This window comes from Chelonia mydas, chromosome 3 (assembly GCF_015237465.2).
Source record: "Chelonia mydas isolate rCheMyd1 chromosome 3, rCheMyd1.pri.v2, whole genome shotgun sequence".
NCBI lineage: Eukaryota > Metazoa > Chordata > Testudines > Cheloniidae > Chelonia > Chelonia mydas.
The window spans coordinates 13316515-13343025 of NC_057851.1; the positions used below are offsets into that span (position 1 = coordinate 13316515).

The window sequence follows — 26511 nt, forward strand, 5'->3', positions numbered from 1 at the left end:
CAGAGGAGTAGGGGCACTTCTGATGGGGAATTGGTGAGTTTTGCAACCTGGAGCAGGTCACATTGCTCGCGGAGAGCCAGCAGCCAGGGAGGGTATTGGTAGCTGGGGTGCAAGTTTTTCTAGGGTTGCTGACACACAGAAGCAGCCAGTCCTCTCCTTCTCCCTGTGCTCTGAGGATGGGATCTCTGGAACACTTGAGGTAGGCTCATTAGTTTTCTCCTTCTTGTGCTACAGGGATGGGGTTCCATAGCAGAGAGTCCCCCCAAAGCACAAGGGAGTTGCACACTCCTCCCATACAGAGGTTCAGGCTTAGAACCCAAACGTCAGTGGAGAATGCAGTTTTTTTATTGGGCCCTTTGCTTAAGGACTAAAAACAGTGGGAAAAAAAAGACACACACACCTGATGCCCAAGGAAAGCATGTTTGTGCCTAATCCACTGCAGCAACTGGTCAAGAACAGTTCATACTCCTGAAAATATTGCCCTCATAAATGCTTCTGAAGTCAGTGAAAAATTGGGATTTCTCCCTGCTCTGGAACTAGACTAATTCACAAACTGCACTTTATAGCAAGTTTCTATTTGTTTTTCATGAATCAGTGTTACTTGGTTGTCTGCAGCATTTCCCTTTTCCTTTGTCTTCAGCCCTCATGGGTATGAGTCAATGAGCACTGTGTAATTAACTCTTATGGAGCTCTTTGCAAATGCAAAGATGTCACATACCAGGGTATTCTCTCTGAGTGAAATTAACTCCTCCAAATAGGGTTTAAGTGGTGCAAACCCTTCTACTGGCTGTCTGCCCAGGGGTGAATTTCACCCACTGGGCAATCAGTTTTAAGTGGCTCCTCAACCACACCATTTTATTTAGTGCTCATAAGAGGTGCCAGACTGACAAAGAACTGAGTCCTTTTTTTATCCACAGAACAATCAGTACAAACTTCCCCATGCTGCCCCAGTGAAGTGTCTCAGTCTCAATGGGAAAGGAGGAGAAAGTATTCCAGTCTCCATTACCGATTCAGTCCTTGGCCTCTCTGCTGAAACTACCTACCAGGGTGCCAAATGGGGTGTTGGTTTTGTGTTGTGGATATTTTTCAGCAAAGCATTAGACTGAGATAACCAACTCATTCCTCATAGGCCACTCTTCTCTCTCTACTGACTTAGGCTGGATTTGAACAGGCAAACAGATGAGAAAGCCTCCATTGTCCATTACCCAATACAGCTCTGAGAATTTGTTTCCCAGATACCATGCAACTTGCTCAGAACAGGTTTGTCAAGTAACATTCGCTATAAACAAATTATATCAATATTCCTTATCATATGCCACCTATTCATTTTTTTTTTCAAAGTGTCACATAATGATTTCCTTAACAGGGCCCTCAGTTAAAGCACATCAGATTTTATAGGTCAGAGAGAGAGAGATCAGTTGCAAAGTCAACCAATAATTGAAATAAAATATCCAGTAAAAGACGTATTATTTACAATAAACAAAAATAATTAGATATTCAGATACAATTTATTGCTACAATAGCCTAAATTAGTAAACTACTTTAAGTGATCATCTTCTAGATGAAAGGAGTATGCATAGTAACCAGCTTTGTGCAAAATATGTGTTAAAGTAATGTACAATTAATTCATGGCTTTCTAAAAGGTTCAGACAGTTCAGTATAAATCCAAATGTTCCTTAGTAAAAGTAGCATTTTTTTGTTTTGGTTTGTTTGTTTTCCCACTGTCTACACAAAAACTGTCTAAGCCGGATGCTCCAACTAAATACATGGAAATAAAATTTTGTATAATTAGAAGGCTTCACTCACTCTTGTTTTACACCTGGGTAACTCCGTAACTGATATAGAGCTACTTTTGATTTACTTGTGAAAATGGGGGGAGGACCATGGCTTCAAATTCAAACACTGACGGAATGCATTTACAACATGGAGATGTTCTAAAAATTACAAGTTGAATAGTCTTTCATAGTAAGCATTCCTTCCTGGGTGCATGAACATTAGGTATTTTAGGTTAAGAACATACTATCATTTAAGTATGCTTTGAGCGGTGGTAAAAAATACATATATTTTTCACATGGCGACCATCTTTAGCAAGCAACCTTTATCTTTCCAGTTCTCATGTATGTTCCACACATTTACTATCAAGATTAGAGCTGCATGAAGTTTTCCCAATTTGCAAGGAATTTTGTTGTTGTTGAAAATTTGATTAAAAATATCCCCCCAAAACAAACAGGATAATGGGTCAGTTTCATTACTGGTTTCCTGCCAATGCCTTTTCAATATGTTGTAGAAGCTGAGGAAGAATGAAGCCGTATCTTCAGAATTGGTGTTAATTTATACAGCATTCAGTGATAGTCATATCCTTGAAGTTTCCTTAAAACAATGGTAAATGGAGTGTTTCATTCACAGAAGTTAAAATGGGAGGTATAATTCCAAATTGGACCACTGAATGGAGCTGTTCATTGTGGCTCCCATCTCTAGCAGATCAGCTGCACCACTCTAGGAAGCAGAAGAGTGGGTGTGAGCACAAAAGCTGAAGGAGAATTCACAGTGGGATTTAACACTGAGGGAAGTGAGAAGAAAGGGACTGAAGGCGTAAGCAGATTAATGGGTCCTTCAGACAGGGTACTTTCCCCCTTTATAGGGCAAACTGTTGAACAATCAGAGCAGCTCAGTCCATAGGGTTTTCAGGGCAAAAAAGGTTCATAAGAGCTCTGTAACAAAAGGAGAGGCCTGCCATGGGAGAAGCTACCATTCAACTGTTTCAATCTTATTGCAGTAAAATTCTGTTCAGCCTCTCACATGAGTGTTTTTGTGCTAGAATATTCCTCCCAACTCTCCCTTCCATTTAGAGTGCAACAAAAAAGCCCATCAAAAATCATTCACAAAAGGAGAGAAAAATTGCCCCTACAAGTATGTCCACCCAACTCCTCAACTTCTTTCTAATCTATCAGATCAACACCTCCTTTAGCCTTTCTGTTTGTTACACTATTGGTCCCCCCTTCTTGAACTTTCACTTGAAAAAGGAAGATCCCCAAATCTTATCAAATTTTGTAAATCTCCCACCTCTGACCCAAACTCTTCTGAATTTTGAAAAGGTGTGGTTACTTTTTTCAATTAATTTTCATTTTTGTGTGTGTCTGCCTGGGAGCAAGAGTGAAAGTGCTGAAATATTATGAGAAAGGCTATTCTCAGGGGATTTTTGCCCTATCAGAAGCAAATCCCATCACAAATACCAAAATTTGTTCTCAAAGGATACACAGTTCAATTCTGCAGATCCAAAAGTTTCAGGTAAGCTCCAGTGATAGCGAGCTTATCCAGATCAAACTGATGAACCTTTTGGGGTTGCCCATTACTAGACTAGGAGCAAGCTTGGAAATGAAACTTGAAACAAGATACATTTAATCCTATTTTGGGTTTTGGACCCATGGGAAAATCAACTGATATATGAATGAACCTTTTGCCAAATTTACTTGCTGTCATTGGGTTCCTGACACAACTAAGTGGGAGCTAAATTCCAAATGAAATGGGAACTCTGCAATTTTGAAGATCTCCCATGACTATCTGAAGGCAGTTGGCCTTTGAAATATCAGTCAAGTGTTGCTGCTAGAACTATTCTGCAGGTGCTAGCTTTCTGTTCGAGGCATTCACAGCCCTGCAGTAGCATAGATGGGTGCCCAGAGAACTCATTTTTACCATATTTCTCCGCTCTCCTTTTTTAATTTAATGTTGTACCGTCACTCACCTGAAATGCAGAATTAAAATAAATAGAATTATAACTTTACTAAAGAACCCATAATTGAGGAAGTCTCTACCTTTTTAGCAAAAGAAACATTAGGAAAGGGGGAGGGAGAGAGAAAATAATCCTACTGGATTCTGGACAAAAGATGTGACATGTAAAGGAAGGTAAACATGCAGGGTGATAAAGTAACAGTAGGTGCCTACGTGAAAAATATAAGACTAAGGTGATATATTTTAACTGCACAAGTCACAGTAGCTACCAACTACTTTCCTTAAGTTCTATAGTCCATGCCACTGGCGACGGATTAAGATCCTTACAATTGCAGTTAGTCTTTCGCCAACATTTTTCCATATGCCCTCATGGCTGGTGCACATATGCCAATATTCAAAATTGAATTTAATTGTACTCTTTGCCCCAGTGAAGGCCTCACCTTCTTACTATCCCTGCTGGTATAGTCATTTAGGCCTGGAAAGATACCAATTGTGATCATTGGTTCCATATTTCATTGTCAATGCTGGGAATCAAACCTCAGTCATAATAATACCAAGAGTTAACACACCCCGGCGCAGCTGTGCCAGCTCAAACCAGTTATTTTTTTCTGGCTCTGTGGTGGTTTAAGTTTTCTTCCCCTCCCCCGATCAGGGACACACATGGCTGCCCAAAAGCAGCAGAGCATTTCTACCAAAATTACTCTCCTTTAGTAACAAGACCACAAAAGACTGAAACACACATCACTGCCTGCCACCTCCCTATTCTACTTGATTGTCTTTTAATAGCTACAATAAAGTTGTGCAAGGAAGTAATATTCCACATCCCTGACTCTCCAGGGCAGAATATGGACAATCCCTAAGGAAAGTGGGACTTAGCTGAATCTGCTACTTTATGACTAAAACAGGAAGTTCGGTCCCCTTTTATTGTACCTTTTTTTTTTTTTTTGAAAGGCTGCCCAAACAGTTCCAAGTTGGGTTGAGGCAAAGTTATTGATGTCAAGGAGCCAAGATCTTTCGCTATGGTTTGCTGCATGAGGAAGGAAGAAAACTGTTTGTGCTCAGCTGTCCTTTACTTCTCCAGCCTAGCTCTGAGCCAAAGAAGCAGGAAGAGGAGAAAGATGAATAAGTGAAAAGGGACAATGTTTATCTTTTAACAAAATCATAATGTTCTGCTCTCAACCCGAGCAGCCAAAACTCGCTATTGCATTTTTAAGACAGATAGTCTCTTCTCTGAGAGACGACAGGCTAATTATAGTGCTTCTGCCAGAGGGAACTCACACATGCAAACCATTATGTAAAATATAATTTTTTTCTTTAAGAATGCTCAAGATCATTAGACATGGTTTTTTCAATGCTAGAAAATCAAGCCAAAAATGAAAGTAAACAGTTTCAAGTATTTGCAACATAATTCCCTCATGCATTTATGGAAATATAGTAAAAAGCGCCCTAAAAATGTGGTTTGACATTTCATGCTGTTCTGTTTTGCTATTTTTCCAGTTCTCAACATTTGCCCTCTTGTCCTGTATCATTTCAGTTTCACTGTAGTTTGGAGCTGAGGATGGTGGTAGCCATGCACATTCACTGCAGAACATTTCAGCCTTGATTCAGCTAATGAGGGACAGGAAGCAGCACAAGAAATTGTAAATTAACCTATCTCTTTATAAATTAAATGTAGTGTGGCATGAATGTAAATGTGAGGCATACAAACATGACAAACCCTTCACTAAGATAATTAGGTGTAAAGCATTGCTTTCCCTAACAACATACTATGCTAATTTAAGGCTAAAGCGATTATCTAGTTCATTTAACAGTTAAGTATGTAACCTCTTACAAAGTCTGCAATAACTTATGGGAGATCTATTACTTATACTGCTATATGAACCTCTTGTTGTTATAAGGAAAAAGTCTTTTGGTTCACTACATCATAAAGCCAAAGAAAAATATTTTAGTAGGGAATATAAAAATCTTAGTACGAAGAAATGGGACGATCCCTTTACTCTATCTTAACCAAAGCTCATCAGGGTGTAAGTATGCAAATCGCTGTTTTTCCTTGTTTTATACATTGTACTTAATCTTTCTTGATACTATATCATCATCCTTGCCTATTTAGTGCTGGTGTCCAGGCCATATAGATAACACTGCTACAAGCAAGCAAGCCTCCAGCCATCATTGCCAAAACATTATTCATCAAACTAAATGAACGGCATGCTGGCCACTCAGACACTTTTGGGGAGAGAAGCCATTCCAAAAGGAAATAACATTGTCCTTTCCAAATTTGCTTCAGTCCAGAAGAGTGGGTTTAATACACTGTTATCCCCTATAGCATTTGTTAGTTTAATATGAATGAGGAAAAAATTCACCAGCAAGTTTGATTTACAATGACCATATTGGATCTAAAATGGATTCAGCTTTGTCTTAATGAGGAGGAAAACAAAAATACCCACCCCCCACTATCTAACCTTTCCCTATCCAAACTAATAGTTACTTCCAACTTTTATTTGGCTTATAAAAACAAAGGAGTATTCAAGCTCGTAGGTAAGCAGCAGCATGGTCTAGTTGATTAAGAAAGCAACTGGGTGCCATGAATTCCTCAGGTCTAACCCTGACTTTTCCACAGCCCACTTTCATCCTTTGCAACATTCAGATAATACCTATCATTACTTCACAAAGGTGGTGTGAGAATGTACAGATCTTAACAAACAAAAAGTTCTAAGTATGTCCCTGCCTTTTATTTAAGTAAGTTGCTTCCTGGGATTTCCACTGTGTGACAATGGCCCCATTCCCCAAAGCACCTATCAGTTGTCTTCTCTATCCTCCTCTCAGGCGCATAGGGCACCCGTCAGTTTCTGCCATTTATTTTGGTCTTGTGTTGGTGTGTTCAGGTTTCTGAGTATCATGTTGATGGATCTGGCTTCTCTCTCTATTGGTCAATGTAATGTTTCTCTAGGTCGCTCTCTTTTCACTTTCCAGGTGGTGTCCATATTATCACTTGCCATAAAAGTCATGTTGGTGGCATCCTTAAAGCTTTTCCTAGAAACTTCTTATTATATTTGATGCGTTAGATTGCTTTGCTCTACTTAGAATTTCTGATCGTGCAAGAAACTGTTTCCAATGGATTCTGAAGATCTTCTGCCGGCATTCTGCATGTGCTTAAGTATTTTTCTGGTCTGGGGCTTAAGTGTAATTTTTGCTGTAAACATAGCATACATGTAAGACTATTTCCATGACAAACCATTAATATAGGATGGATAGGTATTAGAGACTATTTGGTTGAGTAACTGATTATTATTATTCTCACGTCACAACTATAACACCGTGAATATTTTGGTATGTAAGTTATTTGTTTAAATTTGTATTTAGAGCCTAAATGTACAAATAGCTCAACTTAAAAACCAAAAAGTGGCAAAGCTCACAAAATCAGTTTAACATGTTTCAGCAAACTGTATTTTTTTTTTTACTACTGGTGCCTGGACATATGACATTTGGCATTCTATAAATCCCTAACATAGATGTGTTTAAAAGCTGTATTTTATTAAATAGGCAAAATGTGCCTTTCCATATATCCTACATACTGTATAATTCGATAAGGAATGCCCACGTAGCTTAACTTTAGAGAACAATCACACATAAAAGACAAAAGATACTGGTCCAAGGCAGGAGGCAAAAAGAGGTTAAATCAGTTAGAAACAGGTTTTTCCTTGGTTTTAACTCATATGTGATGACATAAAACCCAGAAAAAATAGCTCTGAGTTGAAAATTATTTAAATTTGCCAGCGCCAACCTTTTCTGGAAGCTTGCCAGGCCTAATTTGGATTTGGGCACAAAGTTTGCACAGCTCTAACTTTAACCTGCTGCAGCCTAAAAAGCGGACTAGGTAACAGACACAAAGATATTCCACATAATTCAACACAACTGACAGTCTGTTCTCAAGGTACCCAGCATAGACTCAGAATGTTTTAGTTGTTTCACTCCAGAAGAGGGTGGTACTGTGTCTCTATTAGTAAAGGAATCCATGATAGAAATGCCTTACCTACCAATGTAATGTTACACAGGATAATGCTCACAAGAGGGAATATGACCTGTTTTCTAGGACGGAACATTTTCAGAGATGTGCTTTTTATTTTTTATTTGCAAATCTCCAAATTCAACAGTTTTTTAGCCTCTATAAACTTTCAGATGGAAAGATCCAGTATTTGGAATAAATAATGTCTATGCTTCATCTTCATTGCAGGGCATTTTCTGTCAGAAGAATGCTATATCCTGACTACTGAAATACACAGAACACCTTTGTAATAAAGCTATCTCACTATACCATTCAAAATGTGTCGGTAATGAGCTTAGTGCTTAATAGAAACATAAAAGGACATAGGGAAAAGAAAGAAAGAAAGAACGAACGAACAAGAGTTCTGACAAATGTGTTGGCTGGAAATGCCAATACCTGGCATTGTCTGACAGTCAAGGGTTTGTTTTTTTTAATATGTAATCGTACTTCGTGAAAAATCATAATATTGAAACATAAGTACATTTATCTTTTCACTATTTTTCCTGACTTCTTCCAAAATTAAGCTGGTTATTAAAACATAAATGTAAATAAAAATGTTCTGCATTAAAACTTACCTCTTCTTTTTCCTCTAAATCATTGTTTGCTCACACATATTCTCATAGCAACAGACTGATGTCACAAACCAAGTGCTGTTACTTCATCTGATGTATGCAGTAGCATAACACAAAATGAGTTATGAGAAAATGTTATTGAGCCTATAAAATATACCTCTAGCAGTCAAACAGAAGTTTTGGATAATGTCTTAATTATGATGAGCATAAGGCAAGGAAACAGATCACACTAACGTATACCAATGAGGTTAAATACTTTCTATAAATAATATTTATAGGTATACAGTGCTTTTCATCAGAGGATCTCAAAGCACATTTTAAACATTAATCCTTCCAATGTCCTTTGAAGAAGATAAATAATATTCCCATTGTACAGCCAGATAAAAAGGGATGTAACTTGGACAAGGTCATATTACAAGCCAGTAGTAGTGGAGAAACCAGAAGTTCTGACTGATGGGCCCATCCTAACCACTAGAAAAAATTGCAGCAAGCAATATGACATGGCAATGGGGAAACTGGGTGAAATTAATTCAGACCTACTGTGGTCTTAAACGCACAGCTGAAGGCCTAATGTTCTCAAAGACACTACTTGTGAATTAGTGGGACAAAACCTTCACAATGAGAGTGCTTTATGGCAATTATAAAATGTTATTTGGATGGTTCTAGAGCAGGGATGGGAAAATGTTTTGGCCCAAAAGCCATAACTGAGTACGGAAATTGTATAGAGGGCTGTGAATGCTCATGAAATTGGGCGTTGGGGTGCGGGCTCTGGCTGGGAGTGCAGGCTCTGGGGAGGGGCCAGAAATGAGGGTGCGGGAGGAGGCTCCGGGTTGGGGCAGGTGGTTGGGGTGCAGGGGAGGGGAGGACTCTGGCAGGGGGTGCAAGTTCTGGGGTGGGGCTGGGGATGAAGGACTTGGGGTGCAGGAGGGTGCTCCAGGTTGGGACTGAGGGGTTAGGAGGGCAGGAAGGAGGATCAGGGCTAGGGCAGGGGGTTGGGGCGCAGGAGGAGGTTAGGGGTACAGGCTCCGGGCAGCGCTTACCTCAAGCAGATCCTGGAAGCAGTGGCATGTACCCCCTTCGGCTCCTAAGTGGAGGCGCGGCCAGGCGGGTATGCATACTGCCCAGTCTGCAGGCGCTGCTCCCGCAGCACCTGGAATCAGCGGCATTTCCCAGCTCCAGCTCCTATGCGGAGGTGTCGTGCTAGCCAGGCAGCTCTGTGCGCTGCCCTGTCTGCAGGCACCGCCCCTGCAGCTCCCATTGGCCGCAGTTCCTGGCCAATGGGAGCTGCAGGGGAAGCACTTGGGGTGGGGGCAGCGTGCAGAGACCCTGGGCTATCCCTACATGTAGGAGTCAGAGGGAGACATTCTGCTGATTCCAGGCGCTGCGCGGAGTGGGGCAAGCCCCTGTCCGTCCTCCCTGGCTGGAGCACCAGAGTGGAGTAAGCCCCAGACCCCGCTCCCCTGTGGGAACTCAAGGGACAGATTAAAACATCTGACGGGCTGGACGCGGCACACGGCCCATAGTTTGCCCATCCCTCTTTTAGAGGAAGGGGATACAGTTTCCTATTCAATGCATTGTTATTCTATATTATTCTATTCTGTTATATTGGATATAAAGTGTTCATGAAGGACAGGCAGGGCAGAAAAGGTGGGGGAGTTGCATTGTATGTAAGAGAGCAGTATGACTGCTCAGAGCTCCAGTATGAAACTGCAGAAAAACATAAGTGTCTCTGGATTAAGTTTAGAAGCGTGAGCAACAAGGGTGATGTCGTGGTGGGAGTCTGCTATAGACCACTGGACCAGGGGGATGAGGTGGACGAGGCTTTTTTCCGGCAACTCACGGAAGTTACTAGGTCACAGGCCCTGGTTCTTATGGGAGACTTCAATCACCCTGATATCTGCTGGGAGAGCAACACAGCGGTGCACAGACAATCCAGGAAGTTTTTGGAAAGTGTAGGGGACAATTTCCTGGTGCAAGTGCTGGAGGAACCAACTAGGGGCAGAGCCTTGAGTCAAAGCTCTTCTTGACCTGCTGCTCACAAACCGGGAAGAATTAGACCAAAATGCAATTGGGTAGGGATAGGATACAGAGGGACCTAGACAAATTAGAGGATTGGGCCAAAAGAAATCTGATGAGGTTCAACAAGGACAAGTGCAGAGTCCTGCACTTAGGACGGAAGAATCCCATGCACCGCTACAGACTAGGGACCGAATGGCTAGGCAGCAGTTCTGCAGAAAAGGACCTAGGGGTTACAGTGGACGAGAAGCTGGATATGAGTCAACAGTGTGCCCTTGTTGCCAAGAAGGCCAATGGCATTTTGGGATGTATAAGTAGGGGCATTGCCAGCAGATCGAGGGATGTGATCATTCCCCTCTATTCGACTTTGGTGAAGCCTCATCTGGAGTACTGTGTCCAGTTTTGGGCCCCACACTACAAGAAGGATGTGGAAAATTGGAAAACATCCAGCGGAGTGCAACAAAAATGATTAGGGGACTGAACACATGACTTATGAGGAGAAGCTGAGGGAACTGGGATTGTTTAGTCTGCAGAAGAGAAGAATGAGGTGGGATTTGATAGCTGCTTTCAGCTACCTGAAAGGGGGTTCCAAAGAGGATGGATCTAGACTGTTCTCAGTAGTAGCAGATGACAGAACGAGGAGTAATGGTCTCAAGTTGCAGTGGGGGAGGTTTAGGTTGGATATTAGGAAAAACTTTTTCACTAGGAGGGTGGTGAAACACTGGAATGCGTTACCTAGGGAGGTGGTAGAATCTCCTTCCTTAGAAGTTTTTAAGGTCAGGCTTGACAAAGCCCTGGCTGGGATGATTTAGTTGGGGATTGATCCTGCTTTGAGCAGGGGGTTGGACTAGATGACCTCCTGAGGTCCCTTCCAACCCTGATATTCTATGATTCTATATATTTTAGTGCTCATTTTTCCTCCAGTATTATAATCTAGAGGAAAAAGAGAAAGTTACTCACCTTGTGCAGTAACGATGGTTCTTCGAGATGTGTGTCCCTATGGGAGCTCCACAGTAGGTGCGCTTGCATCCCTGTGCTCTTGGAGAACTTTGGTAGCAGTGTCCGTTTGGCCAGCACATCCACTGTCCCGCCACTGTGCTCTACCACGAGGCTAACCAGAGTGTGGGGACAACCCACCCACTGCAGTTTCTTCTCCACTGCAGAGTCCTTGTCAAGAATTCCAAAGTAGAGGGGAAGAGGGTGAGTTGTGGAGCACCCACGGGGGACACATCTTGAAGAGCCATCATTACTGCCCAAGGTGAGTAACTTCCTCTTCTTCTTTGAGTAGTGTCCCTTTGGGTGCTCACTATAGGTGACTCCCAAGCAGTATCCCCAATGGGAAGCTGGGGCTTTTGAGTTGAGTCTGTTATGGATGACAATACTGCAGAGCCGAAGATAGCGTAGAAAGCAGTCTCTCCAGTAATCACATAGTGTTCTACGAAGCTATGTGCAGATGCCCAGGTTGCCTTTATCTGTCGGTATCATTGCTTCGGTGCCTATGCCATTCAGGTCCTTAGGCGCAGCAACAGTACCTGATGCTTCAGGTCCTCGTGAACTATGGGTACCATGTTTAGACTGTCTTGGTACTGATGATACCAAATGTGCCAGTGATCTTTTTTGGCTAGCTTGGGGCTCATGGCCCTCTTTTGTGAAGCCTTATCTGAGGGGTCCATGGCTGTTTTCTTTGACCCATAGTCCTTAGATGTCAACGGCTTTGGGGAGGATTTGTGTCACCTCTGTGATTATTGGCACAGGTCCAGGAAGGTTGAAGAGCTGCCTCCATGAGCAGTAGTTTAGTCTCACTTCTCTGTCCTTCCGAGATCTGGACTTGAGTTGTTGGCAGAGATCCCGCTTTTGGGAAATGTGGCTTTCCCCGAAGCAACGTGTACAGCAGGAATGTTTATCTGCTACAGGGATGGCCTCCTTCCATAAGAGGCACCTCTTATAGCCCGGTGAACTGGGCATACCCCATGCTGGGGCAACCCAAGACAAAGGAAAAAAAAATAAAAAGTTTTTTTTCCCAAAAGAAAGAGAAAATAAAGAAAGCTCCACAACTAAGAAAGGGATTAACTAGCTATTGAAGTGTGAAGAGAGAGGTAACGATCTGATGAACGGACTGCTAATAGCTCTATCTCTTGCCAGGGGCAGTTGGAGGAACTTGGGGGGTGGAGGGTTCACCCACATGTGCTGGTTAGCCTCATGGCAGAGCATGAAGTGGGGACGACACATGCGGGCTGAGTGGACATTGCTACCAAAGATCTCCGATCAGCTGTGCAGGGACGCAAGTGCACTTACAATGGAGCACCCATAGGGACGCTACTCAAAGAAGTTGTCAAAGGCTTTGCATTTAAAATTGTGCCAGCTCCTCATGTTTTAGAGCTTTACTGATTTTAATGCCAAATAAGGCTGTTTAAATACTATACAGTAATTTAAATAAGTAAAATATCAATCTGCTCTAGACACTAATGGAAGTGCACATCATACAACACCCCAGACTCACTTTACTATTTCAATATGGCAAAGAGGTGTTAGCTCGTAGTGTAAAAATAGGCCTATCTGTAAAACAGAATAATAATTCTTGCCATTACCGTCCATGTTTGGATTAACTGGTTAATGTTTGAATAGACAAAGTGCTATACACATCAACATGCTAAGTATTATTACTACTTGGAGGGTTCTCACTGAAAGTGTATTTTCAAGATGAATTTCAGTGTGCAGATGGAGTTCCAAGTACGGCATTAACATGGAAGAAGGCATAAAAATGAGAGTGGGAGAAGAGTGAACTCTAAGATCATTTAAAGTAATAACCTACACATACAGCTTCATTTGTTTTCAGAAAAGGGTGGCAGACGATGATCAGGCCTCAGTTATTCACACCTTCATCGCTTCTCAGCTGGACTACAGTCGTGTGATATAACGGGCATGAAGCCCTCAGCTCTTATGCAGAATGCTGCAGCATGTCTCCTTAGCAACATGGGCTACCATGAACACATTGAGTCTGTCCCTCACTTCATAGAATCATAGAATATCAGGGTTGGAAGGGACCTCAGGAGGTCATCTAGTCCAACCCCCTGCTCAAAGCAGGACCAATCCCCAATCAAATCATCACAGCCAGGGCTTTGTCAAGCCTGACCTTAAAAACTTCCAAGGAAGGAGATTCTACCACCTCCCTAGGTAACGCATTCCAGTGTTTCACCACCCTCCTAGTGAAAAAGTTTTTCCTAATATCCAACCTAAACCTCCCCCACTGCACTTCCTACTCTGGCTTCCCATAGGATTTTGAATCAAGTTCTGGGATTCAGTCCTTATCTTCAAGGTGCTCCAAGGGCTGGGCCCAGGTAAGTAGAAGATCACAAAAGCTCTGAGACGAAGACTGTGGTTGAAAACTTCACTCCTCTGACACAATGGAACTTTCCACAATAAGAGTAAAACTCATCTGTGAAGGAGACAAATTTTCCTTTTTGGCCAGTATGAGACTGTGGAATGGTATCTCCCAGGAACCTAAGGTCCATCACGAACTTCACCATCTTCCACTCCAAGTGGAGAGGAACATTTCTTTGACCTGGCCTTCTCTAACATAAATACATTAAAAACTACATATTATTTTTAAAAAAAAAAACCTACCAAAACAAACCACTCCACTGCACACTCTTCTGTCCTCGGGAGAGGAAGGAGAGAACAAAATGTGACAAATGTGCAGTCACACTGCTCAATGCACTAATGGAAGGCGCTCAAATACCCTGGGGATAAGAGCAGTATAAGAACCTACATAGAACAGAAAAGAATCCTTCTGGTCACAGAAAAGCATTTCCTTTCCATGCAGGCTTCAATGTAGTATCAAATTGTAACAAAACTCAGTTAAACATTAAGGTACCTGACTGTCAGAAGGGCTGAGCACCTATACCTCCACATGAACATAAGGGGAGTTGCAGGGGCTCAGCAGCTCTGAAAATCCCAGTCTTGGAGTCTGATTTTCAAAGTATTCAAAGAGAATTAAGTGTCCAAATCCCATAGGCTCCTTTGAAAAATCTCAGCCCAAGTAACTGGAAAAAGAGTTTCCTACTTGAATGGCTTATTTAATTTGGAAAATAACTGCAGTCAAAATGTGTACACTTTAGTTGCCAAAGCAGTTAATTATTCTGTCCACATGAGAAGTTTTTTTTTGTTTGGGGAGTGGGATAAGAGGGAAAACAGGTATCTATGTGATGCTGGTAAGGCTGTGTTTATGTGCTGATAAGGTCTTGCTCCACTAATGAGGAGAAAAGGCCTTCAATTCCTGAAAACCTAACTATTTTCTCTGACGCAAACCCTTAGAAAAGCAATGAAACATTAAACTCTGCCTCCTGTCCTTGTGTATCAGAATGGTCCGACTGCTATTTTGAGCCAAATTGCCTACAGGGATGCAGACATAATATTGAATTTAATATCTGGAACTGTTCTAATTTGTTTTTTGTTTATGAATCAAACTGATGAAAACAAGCAGGTTGAAAGATTAAAAAAAAACCATACACCCAACATGTCCGTCACTTGACTAAATAACCATTTCTTGCCTGGAATACTTTGTTAAGTTAAATCACTATCAAAAACAATATAGCAGAAATAGAAGGCGTTAAGAAACAGGCAATGAAAAGGAATAGAGGCCTGGGGTGACTTCCACATGAAAAGAGAAAAGGTCAGGACCGTTCAATGTAAAGAAGAGCTGAATAATAGGGGGACATGACAGAGAAAATAATGACTAGCAAAGAGAAGGTGAAATAAAAGAAGAGCAACAGGACAGTCAATAAAATTGAAGGGCAACACGTTTAAACTGGCAAAAGGAAACTTTTTAATTTAACCCATAATTAGCCTGGGGAACTCATTGCTACTGGAGATTATTGAAACCAAAAGCTTAACAAGATTCGAAAAATATTATCCATTTATATGTATAATCAGGATTATCTTCAGTTTCAGTAGACAGGCTACTTTTTTTCCTTGAAGGATTTTTATTGACAAATATTGGGCCCCGGCAGTTAATGTGCTGGATTTTGTTTCACAATTTCTTCTTCCTCCTCACATCCCTCTGGTCAAAGAGGGACCTTGTTCATAACGCTTCATTCACTATTATAATTATTTATTATCTCTGAATGCTCAAAAGTGCATGAGACACTTCAAAGAAACAAGTACTCTGCTCCCTATCCCAAAGAACTCATGGTGTAAAGTCAGATGTGAGGGGTAAGGGAGAAGAAAGACCAGGTAATAATAATAAGATCATGCAATTAGAAGATGACAACTTGCAACTGAATCAAATATGTGAATATCCTATTATTCTGCTGCCCCATAGCCCTCCACCCTCACTTAGTTCATTTCACTTACCATCATATCTTGCCTGTTAGACTGCAAGGTCTTTGAGGAGGCACGGCAATTTTCTATATGTTTGTACAGCACCCATGGCTTGAAGGCTCTACTGAAAATTAAAATTAGGGTTTGTGTTTCTCTCTGCCCCATCTTTAATTCTCACTACTGAGAGAAAAAGACAGGCTTTCCTTGCTTTGAACAGCCTGTGCCTGAAAAAAACAGTTACCTACCTTTCATAACCATTGTTCTTTGAGATGTGTTGCTCATGTCCATTCCATTCCAGGTGTGTGCGTGCCCACATGCGCGACCGTCGGAGATTTTTGCTTTAGCGGTATCCATAGGGTCGGCTGTAGTGCCCTCGAGTGCTGCACGCATGCGTCGGTATATCAGGCACCGCCAGCCCTACGCCCTCTCAGTTCCTTCTTGCCAGCAACTCCAACAGAGGGTGAGGATGGTGGGTAATGGAGTGGGGATGAGCAACACATCTCGAAGAACAGTTACAAAAGGAAGGTAACAGTTTATTCTTCTTTGAGTGCTTGCTCATATCAATTCCATTCTAGGTGACTCACAAACAGTGTCCCTGGTGGTGGGCTTGGAGCTCACGGTCAGGTGGTTTCCAGCACTGCTCTGCCAAAGTCAGCGTCGTTGCGGGCTTTCTGGGTGCGCGCATAACAAGACGGAAACATGTGGATAGACAACCAGGTAGCAGCCCTGCAGATATTCTGAATTGGCACCTATGCCAGGAAGGCTGCTGACAATGCCTGGCCCTAGTCCAGAGGGCAGTCACGGTTGTGGAGGCACCTTTGCCAGGTCATAGCAGTATTAGATTCAGGCTGTAATCCAGGACAAACATTGGGCGACTTTGGGCGCAGACACTGGGTGATCTTCCATTCTGTATGCCACCGCAAGGAACAACTGTGTTGACTTACGAAATGGCTTGGTCCTGTCGATGTAGAAGGCAAGCACCCTCCAGACATCCAGGGCATGTAATTTGTGCTCCTCTTCTGATTTATGAGGCTTTGGAAAGAAGACAGGTAAGTATGTCTTGGCCGGTATGAAACTGTGAAACTACCTTGGGTAGGAATGCTGGATGCGGCCGCAACTGGACCTTGTCCTTGTAGAACACTGTATAGGGCGGCTCTGAAGTAAGTGCCCTGATCTCAGAGATCTTATGGGTGGACGTTATTGCGACCAGGAAAGAAATTTTCCAGGAGATGATGAGGAGGGAGCAGGAAACTAGAGGCTCGAAGGGAGAACCCATGAGCTGCAACAGCATGAGATTCAGGTCCCAGGGTGGGATGGGATCCCTGATGTGTGGGTAAAGACGCTCCAGACCTTTAAAAAAACGGACCATCATGTTGTGAGCGAAGATTAAGCTGCCCTGGAGCGTGTGTGTGTGTGTGTGTGTGTGTGTGTGTGTGTGTGTGTGTGTGTGTGTGTGTGTGTGTGTGCGTGTGTGTGTGTGTGTGTGTGTGCGTGTGTGTGTGTGTGTAAGGCCAAAACAGCGGCCAAGTGGACTTTGATCGATGACAAGAACAATCCCTGGAACTTGAGGTGCAGAAGATAGTCCAGGATAGCCTGCAGCAATGTCTGCTCAGACCGGATACCCCAGTCTGAGGCCCAGCCCGTGAATGTCTTCCACTTGGCCAGATAGGTTGCTCTTGTGGAGGGCTTTCTGCTACCCAACAAGACCTGTTGGATCCAGGCTGAGCATTCCCATTCTTCCACATTTAGTCACACAGAAGCCATGTTGTCAAGTGCGGCGCCACGAGGTTCGGATGCGGAAAACTGCCGTGGTTCTCAGACAGCAGGTCCAGCCAGACAGGCAGCTGCAGCAGGGTGGCTACTGAAAGGTCCATCAGCGTGCTGAACCAGTGCTGCCGAGGCCACGCAGGAGCTATCAGGATCAGATTTGCCTTGTCTTGTTTGATCTTCATAAGGACCTTGTGGATTAACTGCAATGGTGGGAAGGCATATATCAGAGCCCCCAACCACCGGTGCAGAAAGATGTCTGACAGGGAGCCCCTGTCTAATCTCCAGAACTAGCAGAACATGTGGCTTTTCCTCTTCTGATGGAATGTGAACAGATCCAACTGGGGAGTTCCCCATCTCCAGAAGATCACACTGACCACCCCCGGGTGGAGCGACCACTCATAGCGAGATGAGAAGCTCCTGGGTGAGGCGATCTGCTACCACGTTCTTGGCCCTGGACAGATTCGCAGCCACCAGATGGACGGCATGCCACACACAGAAGCCCCAAAGGCGGAGAGCTACTTGGAAAAGGGCCAAGGACCTGGCCCCACCCAGTCAGTTGATGTAATACATCACTGCAGCATTGTCTGTCAGGACCTGCACCACCCTGCCCTTCATGTGGGGCAGGAAAGCAGGCCAGGAGAACCGCTTGAGCTCCCCGATGTTTATGTGGAGGGACAGATTGTCCCACGACCAGCAGCCTTGTGTGCTGAGCTTGCCCAGGTGAGCTCCCAGCTCTGGTCCAAAGCTTCAGAAACCAGGATCAGCGATGGGGCCATGGCCACAAAGGGAACTCCCTCCAACACTGATTCGGGGCTCAGCCACCAATCCAGGGACGATCGGATGTGAACCGGCACCCTGATCATCCGGTCTAGATTGTGTCTGTTGGGGATGTAGACTGACACCAACCAGACTTAGAGTGGCCGGAGATGATGCCAGGACCACGTACGTACATGCTGCCATGTGGCCTAACAACTGCAAGCAGATGTGAGCAGTGGTGAATGGATAGTTTTTCACATGGGAGATCAGGTCCGACATGGCCTGGAAACGCGCCTTCAAAAGGAAGGTTCTGGCTCGTGTGGAGTCGAGAACCGCCCCAATGAACTCTATTCATTGCACCAGCCTTAAGGTTGATTTCTTTTCATTTAATAACTGGCCCAGGTTGTGGCAGGAGGAATGAACCAGATCGAGGCTCCTTTGCACCCAAGATCTGCCCTTGATGAGCCAATCGTCGAGATATGGTTAGACCTGAACCCCTTGATGCCTGAGTTAAGCAGCCACTGGTGCCATACATTTTGTAAACACCCTTGGGGCAGACGAGAGACCAAAGGGCAGCGCCATGAACTGGAAATGGCAACTGCCCACCACAAAATGGAGGAATTGTTTATGACCTTGGAAAACGGAGATATGGGAATAAGCGTCCTTCAGACTGAGGGCATCGTACCAGTCACCCGGATCCAGAGAGGGGATGACTGAGGCCAGGGAGACCATGTAAAACTTCACCTTTTTGAGAGACTTGTTGAGGTGCCACAGGTCCAGAATGGGTCTTAGACCTCCTTTCGCTTGCAGGATTAGGAAATAATGGGACTTTCCCCTCATGTCCCAGTGGACCTCCTCCACTTCCCCCAGCTGCATGAGGTTCTTGACCTCTTGAATAAGGAGTTGCTCATGAGAAGAGTCCCTGAAGAGGGACAGGAAACGGGTGCTGGGGGTGGGCGTGACTGAATTGCAGGGTGTAGCCCCGAGATACAATGTCTAGCACCCAATGGTCCGAGGTGACCTGCAACCAGGCCGAAAAGTAGGGATGGTAGAAGAAAGAATGAGGCAAATCCAGAGAATTGACGTGGACATCTCTCTTGATCGCACCCTCAGAATGAGTGCTTTGGGCCCCCGGGAGGCTTTGGCGGGCCAGGTTGTGCAGGGGAGCAGGAGGAGGAAAGGCAGCGATGACCAAAACTCATGTCTCTATCCCTTCTTGCATGCCCCCGTCGAGGCTTCTTGGTGGGAGGGGTGGCTGGAGCTGCTTCCTCACTGACTGCGGCGTATGCAGACCCAGCGAGCAAAGGGTGGCCTAACTGTCCTTCAGTTCGTGCAGCCTCGTGTCAATCTGTTCTTCAAATAGACCATTCCCATCAAAGGTAAGATCCTAGATCGAGGCCTGCATCTCTTGGGACAGGCCAGCGGTCTGAAGCCAGGAGCTGTGCCTATGCCATCTGGAAGGAGGACCTTGCAGCTGTCGGACCCGCCTCCACCACTGCCCCGCATTCCTGGGCCAAGTCCTGGGGCAGTGAGTCCTTGAACTTATGGAGGGAGTTCCATAAGTTCAAGTTGTATCTCCCCAAGAGAGCCTGGTGGTTGGCCATGACAGCATCGCGGAGATCAACACAACCTCAGATGCCCACTCGCGCTGGTGAAGGGTTGAATTTCCTTTCCTAACCAGAGGAAATACCTTCTGATGACCATGGAGGGGCTGTCAAAGCTTGTGTCTCATGGCTAGCTGTCACCACAGGAGACCAGTACCTCGAGTAGGAGGATCGGGGCCGGGGGATCGGTACTGTGACAGAGACTGCTCCGACTGCTGGGATCTGTGCCGAGGAGACAGCCGGTGGGAGGATGATTGGTGCCGGCGGTAGGGTGACCAGTGCCTTCCTCTAGGCGACCCGCGTCAAGAGTGCAGAGACCGTAAGCATGGTGCTGGCAGTGTAGGATGTCCTGCAGAAGACAGAAGAAATCTGTGGCGTGGAGGTACGGATCACCCGGCAGACCACACTGCTATGCTTCACTATGTAAATCTATATTTGAGTGCATGTTGCTCAAGTAAATACATATTGAGGCTTGTGTAAATTTGTATTTAGGCCCTTTGTTTTATAATAATCATCTTTAACCTCTTAAATATGTATTTTAGTGCACTAATTATGGTATGCAGTTTTTAGCATGTGCGCTATTTAAAGGGAAGACATAACGAAATATTCTTGTGTGTGTGTTTCTTGGCTAAATAGTTTAAAATCCATTTTAAAATGCATATTATTTGTTCAGAAAAATACAATATGCATTCCATCCATGTGGAGTACAATTTTCAGTATATTTATTATGTATATGACAAGGACAAAAATCAATTTAAAAATCAGGCTTCTAGATTAAAAACCTTTTACCACCTATTGTTATAAGTGGACACCTAAAATAACTGCAGTTTAAAGACAGAGGAAAAATATTAATCTTTTTCCCCCCCAATTGCATACTTTGTCCATTTGACAGAATTTTTTATATAGTAAAGTTCACTTTTTCCCCTGTACAGTGAGTTTCCTCTTTGTGCAGGTCTTTCATATGGCAAAAGGGAAAAGAAACATTTTTCAAAAATAGGAAAATATGACAGCAAAATTGACAAAAGGACTCAGTGGCACTTTACTACATTTTTTGAACCAGCTAGATTTCAAATTGATGGTGCCCCTTTTACAGGCACTCAGATGCCACAATACAAGAACCTGAACACAACACATGGATTATGGTAATTACATGCATTATTAGTATTGGCATTAACTATGAAAACATATATACAATACCTCACATACAGGAGCCATGGCTATGTCACCACAGTGATGTGGTATATATCATCCTATTCTTAGGTTAGAAAATAACAAAAAACCCTCAGATACTATTGTTTGGTCACTGTTAGAAAATGTTAACTTCTTTATTTTAACCACTGTATCATAATACCTTCTCATGTAAATGCAGTAACTGCTACTTTCTGAAAAATGGTGGTTAAATACATAAATCCCATCCAAACTGATTACTGACCTCCCTTAATTATCAATCTAGTTGTGAAACAAGTCAGACTGTGAATAACAGCGCTAAAATGTTTTTTTTGTTTTTTTGTTTTTTTTTTTACACGATTTCAAATGGGGAATATACCTTCGTAAATAGAATAACCTTGTCATAACTCTCCCCACAATACTGTACTTAAAAGACAAGAGTTCACATTATTGTATAATGGGATGATAAATCTCTGAAAACAACAAAAGAAAGTAAGTTCCTGAACTATAACCAAAATGTTCTTATACACCATACAAACTGGAAAACACATTGTTCAAAAAAACGTGTAAGAACAGTTATGCACTTTGTAGAGTGACAAAAGACTTGGTAAATGACAAGTCTGGGGGTATACGGAGAATGCTGCCGATTAAAGGTCTGGTATTCTGCTGCCTGGCAGCAATAAATTCTGACCTGGGCACCAGGGACTGCCTCAGTTTTCTCCTAAGCGTTCTCCTCTGGCAATCCCAGGAGCATCAATGACAGGTGCTAGAAGCAGCTACAACTAGCTCCTTTTTGCTGCAGGGGTTGCCACATAGCAAAGGGTGCGGTGGGACTACGGACACATCTTGAAATACTCCTTCTATCTTCATCAGGGAGGAAAAAGTAAATCTGCCAAATTTAGGCCTAGAAAAATATCCACAGCTGAAGTGTTAATGCCTGAAAGTCAACGCTTTGATGAAAGAGAAGCAAAATGTACATAACAAGCAATTCGGATTTGAATAATTTGTCATGAGAAGCTATCTGAAAAAAATGACCTTGGAGCCATGAAAAAACTGTTTACCAAGTTTCACTCTGCTTACGTTTTTGTTATGGACATTTTAATGCTAAGCTAAATTGAGAAATGAGCCTCAACAAGGGGTGGGCCATAAGATACGTTATCAGGCTGTCGTGAAGCAACAAGCACATCCACCCACTGAAAGCAACAGTCTGTTATGAAACTCCCTCAGGAAAACCCTGGAGAGGCTTTCAGCTGATCCGAGGTTTTCACAATATTGATCTTTCCAGACATGCAAACTCCTGATCTGAGCCATCTGACACTCACAACGGGCTGCTGAGCTTGGGGCTGAAGCCCCTTCACAGCATTTTTTATGCTGTCTCCCCAGAATCTGATTAGTTTGAGTGAGGCCCTGGATTGATCAGTGACTCACAATTTCCAAAGCATTGGTATAACGTGACAGCCAGAAAAAGCATGACCTTTAAACAGCAGATCCACCACAGATGAAGGTTTCATAGGCAATATAGCTTATTTTTATCACATTTTTATCCTAATTGTACACTGAGATCAAATGATGATGGATTAATTGAGATTCCTGACAAAAGCCCAGCCTACACTCAGATGGTAGACAAGACAGCTACTATGACCAACTAGACCATGCTAGACTAACTTCCTGGGTAGTCTCCAGCATGCTTGTCAGGGGAAAAGCAAAACAAAAAACTGTTCACACTGATCAGGACAACTGCACTAGACCATGGTTTCAACCATAACCATATTGTGGACAGGGTCAGTTTTGCTAGGATTATAAGGGAAGAGTAGGAAGAGTAGAAAGTCACATATCTATTCAGGGGACACCGTCATAGGACCTAATCACATCAGCCACACTGTCAGAGGCTTGTTCACCTGCACACCTACCAATGTGATATATGCCATCATGTGCCACCAATGCCCCTCTGCCATGTACATTGGCCAAACTGGACAGTCTCTACATAAAAGAATAAATGGGCACAAATCAGACGTCAAGAATTATAACATTCAAAAACCAGTTGGAGAACACTTCAGTCTCCCTGGTCACTCGATTACAGACCTAAAAGTCGCAATATTACAACAAAAAAACTTCAAAAACAGACTCCAGCGAGAGACTGCTGAATTGGAATTAATTTTGCAAACTGGACACCATTAAATTAGGCTTGAATAAAGACTGGGAGTGGATGTGTCATTACACAAAGTAAAACTATTTCCCCATGTTTATCTTTTCCCCCCTACTGTTCCTCACACGTTCTTGTCAACTGCTGGAAATGGCCCATCTTGATTATCACTACAAAAGGTTTTTTTCCCCCTCTCCTGCTGGTAATAGCTCACCTTAACTGATCACTATTGTTACAGTGTGTATGAGAACACCCATTGTTTCGTGTTCTCTGTGTGTGTGTGTGTGTGTGTGTGTGTGTGTGTATATCTTCCTACTGTATTTTCCACTGCATGCATCCGATGAAGTGGGTTTAGCCCACAAAAGCTTATGCTCAAATAAATTTCTTAGACTCTACGGTACCACAAGTACTCCTGTTCTTTCTGTGTATATGGAGAAAACTCTGGGGCTAGAAATGGAAGTGTGTGGATACAGCTCCCTTTGATGTAAAGAAATCTTCCATGATATCTCAAACTGCTTGAATGTATTTAACATTTGAAATGATAAATAGATATAGGTTTTGTGGGATTTATCTGAAATCAACAGAAGTACCTCATGAAATATGAAGTGAAATCACTGACATTACATTAATGTCAAAAATAGCCGACTACTAGGTCAATGAAAGATTTTAAGAATTACTGATTTTCCCCCTCATTTTTATCCCTCTTTCTCTTCCATCTCAAACATGGAGATCAAATCAGTTCCAATGTCATTACAAATGACATTAGTTTGTTCATGATATTTTAACAATTCACACTCTATATAAACATAACTAACTACATTTTTCCTCCAAATAAGCCATTATGTGGATGCTTATTCACATATGCACTGAGACTGCAAATACAAGGAACTGTTACAATGGTATTTATTTTTTGTTGAGTTCCTATCATGTTAACATCTAGGCGTTATTTACAAAAAGTAAAATCACATGAAATTATATATAGTCTACCTAAAAAGGACACAAGCCAAGTTGACAGTAAACTCTTTGGGGCAGAGCTTTTTGTGTGTGTGTTTTGTGTGTTTCTGTAAAGCATCTCACACACTTTTGGGCAATAAATTGGCACAGGCAGGAAATTTTCTGCAGCCAGATTAAGATCATATTGTCAGACTATGTGGGGAAAGAAACTTAACCACAATACTAATCAACTAACTAAGTACCACAGCAAATGTCCCAAAGATTGCCTTATATAGGCTCTGATTCTGGAAGCTCATACAGGCAGATGGACCCCTGAGCCCACATGGAGCATCAATACAAATTAATCAATAACAAACAAACAAGCAAACAAAAAACCCCCCAATCAGCAGGGGTTTCTCTGCACCCACGAGGATCGGGGCCATATTCATTACGTACTGATTCTGACCAGATGTGCTTGTGATGGACTGACGATACTGACACTGAATTTTCTTACTTTTGTTGGTTTAAGATAGATTCTTCATATTACTTTATTTTTTAAAGAACATATCTACAACATTTTCTACAAAACAAGGAAATTCCATGTATTGTAATGGACAGGATTTCCTTCCAGTGAGGGACTGTATCTTCTGTTTCCCCATTATGAATAAAAATCTTTAGTCCTTTACCTAAATATATAAATTGGGAAGACTGCCACTGATTTTTAAAGGACTATGCCGTAATAATGGACTACACTTCTGATATTAGTCACAGTGAAAAGATGTTATTTACAGTAAGTTTTGTTGATGATGAGGATGGCTATATCCAAGTAAAGGAACGCTTTATCGGTTTCCAGTCTGTGGACAACTCTACCAGAAAAGGCCTAACAAAACTGTGTATGAACATTTTGAATGAGTATAAAATAAAGCCTCAGGACTGCCGACAACGGCACGAACATGAAGGGAAAAAACAGTGGTGTCCAGAACCCTTGCGCTGAATCCAAGAGATTTCTTCATGCCTTCTGGCTGCCATTCCCTCGACCTGGTTGTGTCAGATGCAGCGTCATTTTCGTTAGATTCAGTATCTCTCTTTGGAGTACTGCAAAGGATATACGTCCTGTTTTCAGCATCAACTACCAAGTGGAAAATCCTCACAGACAATGTGACAAATCTGACTGTGAAGTCACTAAGTGACACTCGCTGGGAAAGCCACATTGACAGCGTAAGGCCAAGGCTGGAGTCCAACATGAGGCACAAAGCCTGGCAAACCAGATCACTGACTTCAATTTGGCATGATATGCTGTTCCAAGTAAACGTTGCAAGCAAGGCATTACAAACTCAGTGGATGGACATTGTGACCACTATTACTTTGATGAGAAGCTGCCTCGATTTCAATGTGACCTATAGAGACAACAGATTTGAAGACGCCCATCACTGCTGTCAAAGAAATGGCGGAAAACTTAGGACTTAAGCCTGTCCTCAAGTAAACTCATATTCATTGGAAGAAGAAACTGTTTGGTTATGAGGCCAGAGACGAGGTGATGGGGAAACTCGGAAGAAAAATTCAAGAGGGAGTTTTTTTGCTCGTTCGTTGACACTGCTTGAGTGTCCATCATAGAAAGGTTTGGACAAATGAAGCACCACAAAAAGACCCGGGGTTTTTTGTATGACCTTAGTAAGCTGCCAGCAAACAGGAAAACATTCTTGAACAATTGTATGGACCTTCACTGGATGCTGACACATGGGGACTGTTCAGATGTCAATTATAAAGACCTCTCTGTAAAATTGGACAACATTTTGCAGCACGGGCACTCCAAGTTCTCCAATTCATTCACAATGCAGAGCTGAAGGACACTTTTTCTAAGGTGTGGATAGCTTTGAGGATTCCGCTCACGGTGCCGGTTACAGTCACGAGTGGTGAGTGCAGCTTTTCGAAGGTCAGGCTCATTAAAACATATCTTCGATCAACGATGGCCATAAGAGACTGACATTGCTTCCTATTTTATCGCTTGAAAATGCCATTGGCCAGTCTTTGGATCTCTCTGACACTGTGCTTCAGTTTGCAAGGGCAAAGGCGAGAAAAGTGACTTTTGGACTACAGGATTAGAGTTAACATACTAAGGCTGTCACCTATTGTAACACTATTTAATACTGGTCCACCCAATGTTGGCGCCCAGTTCAATTTCTTGATGTTAGTACATTTCAGTTATTCTTAAAATTAAAAAGTTTCTATAAGCTTAGACTAAATGAATTTTTTTATTTGCTTATATATGGCATGAATAAATACAGATTTAGAGATGCTAGCATGCAAATTTATTGTCTTATATGACATGGATAAACCATGCACGCAAATCGTGCATCAAAGTAATGAAATGGGCTACAAATGCAATAAAAAATAAGGTATTCAAAAGTTTAACAAATGGGGGGAGGGCACTGAAGACACTCCTCACCTGGGGTGCCATAT

General features: G+C 42.8%; 1 protein-coding gene across 5 annotated transcripts in view; it reads right to left on the reverse strand.

Annotated features, from left to right (window-relative positions):
* Positions 1–26511, reverse strand: part of SUPT3H (SPT3 homolog, SAGA and STAGA complex component) — a 461776-nt gene that overhangs the window by 17103 nt on the left and 418162 nt on the right. The window contains exon 12 of one of the 5 annotated variants that reach the window (XM_043542162.1): positions 13984–14017. The exons of the other annotated variants lie outside the window; for them this stretch is intronic. Within the exon in view, the coding sequence (XP_043398097.1) occupies positions 13984–14017 (34 nt within the window). The remainder of the gene's footprint in view (positions 1–13983; positions 14018–26511) is intronic. 5 annotated transcript variants of the gene reach the window in all.